Raw genomic sequence first — 3,745 nt, 5'->3', positions numbered from 1 at the left:
AGTGTCCACTAGTGAAAGTGTAATCCCTAGGCCTTGTTCCTAAATACTGCTATCGCTGCTTGTTTACTGTTTTACTGCGTTACTACTGTTGCAATACTACCACCATCAACTACACGCCAGCAAGCTATTTTCTGGCACCGTTGCTACTGCTCATACTTATTCATACCACCTGTATTTCACTATCTCTTCGCCGAACTAGTGCACCTATTAGGTGTGTTGGGGACACAAGAGACTTCTTGCTTTGTGGTTGCAGGGTTGCATGAGAGGGATATCTTTGACCTCTTCCTCCCTGAGTTCGATAAACCTTGGGTGATCCACTTAAGGGAAAACTTGCTGCTGTTCTACAAACCTCTGCTCTTGGAGGCCTAACACTGTCTACAGGAAAAGGAGGGGGAAGTAGACATCAGGCGCTACCGCAGGGACCTCCACCAAGGTAGGGCCGCGACGCCGCAGACTGTCAGTCGCGGGAAGAGAAGTCTGCACCTGTTCCTGTGCAAAGGGAAAACAGTGCTCGTCAAAGTAAACGTGCCGAGACGTGATGACGCGGTGAGAGACCGGATCATAGCAACGATAGACTTTGGTGTTAGCCAGGTAACCGAGAAATACACACGGAATGGAGCGAGGTGCGAGTTTATGAGGGGTGATGGCAGCGGTACTAGGGAAACAGCGACAACCGAAAATACGGAGACCGTCGTATGAGGGAGGTGAGCCAAACAGGAGGTTATGTGGTGTGTAATTCCAGCGAGGGCGACACGGGCGTAGGTTGACTAGGAGGGTGGCGGTGGAGAGGGCATCCGGCCAGAACTGGGGGGCATGTGAGCGTGGAACAGGAGGGTACGGACACAGTCATTTAGGGTGCGTAGGACGCGCTCGGCGCGGCCGTTCTGCTGGGAGGTGTATGGGCAAGTTAGGCGGAATATGGTGCCGTGGGTGGAGAGGAGGGTGCGGATGGTGGTGTTGTCGAACTCCTTGCCATTGTCAGTTTGGAGGGCGAGGATGGGGCGACCGAACTGCGTAGACACATAAGAATAAAAGGCGGTGAGTGTCGAGGCGACGTCAGATTTCTTACGAAGAGGAAAAGTCCAGACAAAGTGAGAAAAATCATCGAGAATAACTAGATAATAAAGAAAACCAGAATGACTCGGTGTAGGGGACGTCCATACATCACTATGAAGTAATTGAAAAGGAAAAGATGCAACTGTGGATGAAGTACTAAAAGGAAGCCGAACATGTTTGCCTAGTCGGCAGGCATCACATGAGTGAGCCGCCAGTTTATTACATGAAAAAGAAAAGCCTCTCATTATTTGGCGGAGCGAGGTGGAGCTGGGATGGCCAAGACGAGCGTGCCAAAGGTCGACGCCGGCAGAGAGAGCCCGAGGTGCAGCGTGAGTGGAGGGAGACGGCTGAACGGGGTACAGGTCGCCGGGACTCTCACAGCGGTGCAAAACCATCCGGGTACGGGCGTCCTTTACAGAAAAACCAAACTCGTCAAATTCCACAGTTACAGAATTATCACGAGAAAGAGTTTTGACGGAAAATAAATTCTGAACAAGATGTGGTGAAACTAAGACATTATTAAGAGACAGTGGTGTGGAATTAGAAGGAAAATGAGTGGAGCCAATATGAGAGATGGGAAGACCAGCACCGTTACCGATGATGATGCGAGAGGAAGTGGATGTCGGAGATGAAGTGGAAAGGTTACCCGGGTGAGCAGCCATGTGTGCGGAGGCTCCGGTGTCCATGAACCAATCGCCACCGCCAGAGTAAGCGCCCGGCGAGGGGGCGTGCTGAAGGGTGGTGTACAGCGCGGGGTCCCAGTGGGCCGTCGGGGGCTGCGGCATCATGCCGCCGTAGGCGGGAGTGTAGGGCAGGCCGGCGGGAGCCTGCGGTGGAGCGGCGATGAAGGCCTAGTGCGTCTGCAGACGGGGGCCGACGGTGCCGGGGACGGGTGGGCGCGGAACGGGCATGGTGTAGGCGTGCACGACCCCCGTCCAGGGGTTGTGTCCGCCCGCCCACGGCCACGGCCGGGGCGCGGACCGACGATGCCGGGGCCGCCGTTGTTGCCACCGCCGCGGCCACCACCACGGCCACGGCGATGGCCACGGCCACCGCCCCTCCTCCTTGGTGTTGTTGCGGCTGAGGCGCAGGGTGTGGAGGGGCGGGGGTGGGCGCCGGTGGAGCTCCTCCGCCATGAGGAAGGACGCTGTTGCCGCTGGCCCATAGGGCGGTGTGAACCGCCCGAGTGCGCACACCCTTCAGCCGGCGTTCCTCCAGCCGGAGGTAGTCGACCGCCCGCTCGAACGTACGGTTGGTCATGAGGGTGAGGTTGGAGGCGGCGTTGCCGAGGTCCTCGTTGAGGCCGGCGGTGAGGGTGGAGAGGAGGAGCTCGTCGCCAATCCGGAACCCAAGGTCCTGGAGCTCGTCGGAGATGGCCTTGAGGCGCAGGCAGTAGGCGTCCAAGGTTTGATCGCCCTGGGGTGTGCCGAAGAATTCCTGCTGCAAAAAGACAACACGTTGGAGCTTGTTATTGGTGAAGAGGCCGTTGATCTTTCCCCACACCGTGCGGGCATCATCGCCTTCCCGAACGACGGTCTTGAAGATGTCCGACGAGACGGTGAGGAAGAGCCAGCGGATGATGATGGCGTCGATGGCCAGCCAGTCGGAGTCGCAGGCGAGGAGGTTGGCGGTGCCGTCGATGTGATCGCGCAGGTTGTACTCGCGGAAGAGGAGGTAGAAGTACGTCTTCCAGGCGAGGTAGTTGGCGGCGGTGGTGGACAGCTTGATGGGGACATGATCGGTGATGGCGACGGCGCGGAGTTGGCCGGGGTCGGGGATGGAGGAGTCGGCGAAGGGGTTGGAGCTTGGGGTGGACATGGTGGGGAAGAGGAGGCGGCGCGCGGCTGGAGAGGAGAGGCGGCGCGGCTAGGGTTTAGGGGTGGGGGGGGGGCGGCGCACAGGGAAGAGAGGCGGCGCGCGGGTAGGGTTTAGGATCTAGGAGGTGTCTGATACCATGTAGAAGGAGATGCAATGCTCGGTATATTGATCGGATGCATATGACGGTACATATATAGGCCACGTCCTCGACTATACAAGGAAGGAGGCGGGCCCAAAAGTAAATACAAAGATATGTATCGCTATACAATAACTATAGAGGATACACATCCGGATATACAAGATATGTATCTCAACATAAAACATCTATATGTTAGTATCTGCTTCTGATGACGTGAGCCTACCAGCAAGATGGGTGTCTGCTCCTCTACCTCGGCCACCTGCTCCTCTATCTCCCGGTCGGAATCCACGGATCGAGCAAGCTACCGATTGGAACATCCGAGGTGTGCTGATTCACGAGAAGAACAGGAGATTCTGCAATCTGGAAATCGATTCAGGCGGCGTGATTGTCGTCAGGAACAACAGCAACTTCAACAATTTCAGGCTCATAACAAAATTCGCGGCGAGCAGCCGGGATGAGTGAACCGGCTGTGCGGCGAGACATGCGTGCGTGCAGGCGTGGGAAGCAATAGCAAGGATGTACACGTATGTATGCTTGCAATCAACAAGCTAGCAACTGAAAGTATTCACGGTGTAATTTGGGGAACATAGAAGAGAAAGAGATGGGATTATGAGCTACTGGTTTGCACAGAGGATATGACTTCCATAATCTTAAAAAACAAAAATGTACACAATCTGAATATCTTTAATTCTTTTCTACATCATTGTTTTCTATTTTAATAGTGTCAAGGAT

The 3,745-nt window shown here is 55.4% G+C and overlaps 1 protein-coding gene across 1 annotated transcript; it reads right to left on the bottom strand.

Annotated features, from left to right (window-relative positions):
* Positions 1–767: 767 nt before the first annotated feature.
* LOC139839344 (uncharacterized) lies at positions 768–2,874 on the bottom strand. The gene is made up of 4 exons (XM_071829396.1): positions 2,017–2,874; positions 1,703–1,883; positions 1,449–1,564; positions 768–1,010 (listed from the first exon to the last, which is right to left on the bottom strand). Exons 1-4 carry the CDS (start codon positions 2,872–2,874, stop codon positions 768–770), a joined length of 1,398 nt encoding a protein of 465 aa, XP_071685497.1.
* Between the last annotated feature and the right edge of the window lie 871 nt (positions 2,875–3,745).

The sequence above is a fragment of the Lolium perenne genome, chromosome 4 (assembly GCF_019359855.2).
Source record: "Lolium perenne isolate Kyuss_39 chromosome 4, Kyuss_2.0, whole genome shotgun sequence".
NCBI classification, from domain to species: domain Eukaryota; kingdom Viridiplantae; phylum Streptophyta; class Magnoliopsida; order Poales; family Poaceae; genus Lolium; species Lolium perenne.
Note: the sequence above shows the minus strand (reverse complement) of the source record. Positions and strands in the feature narration are given on the sequence as shown.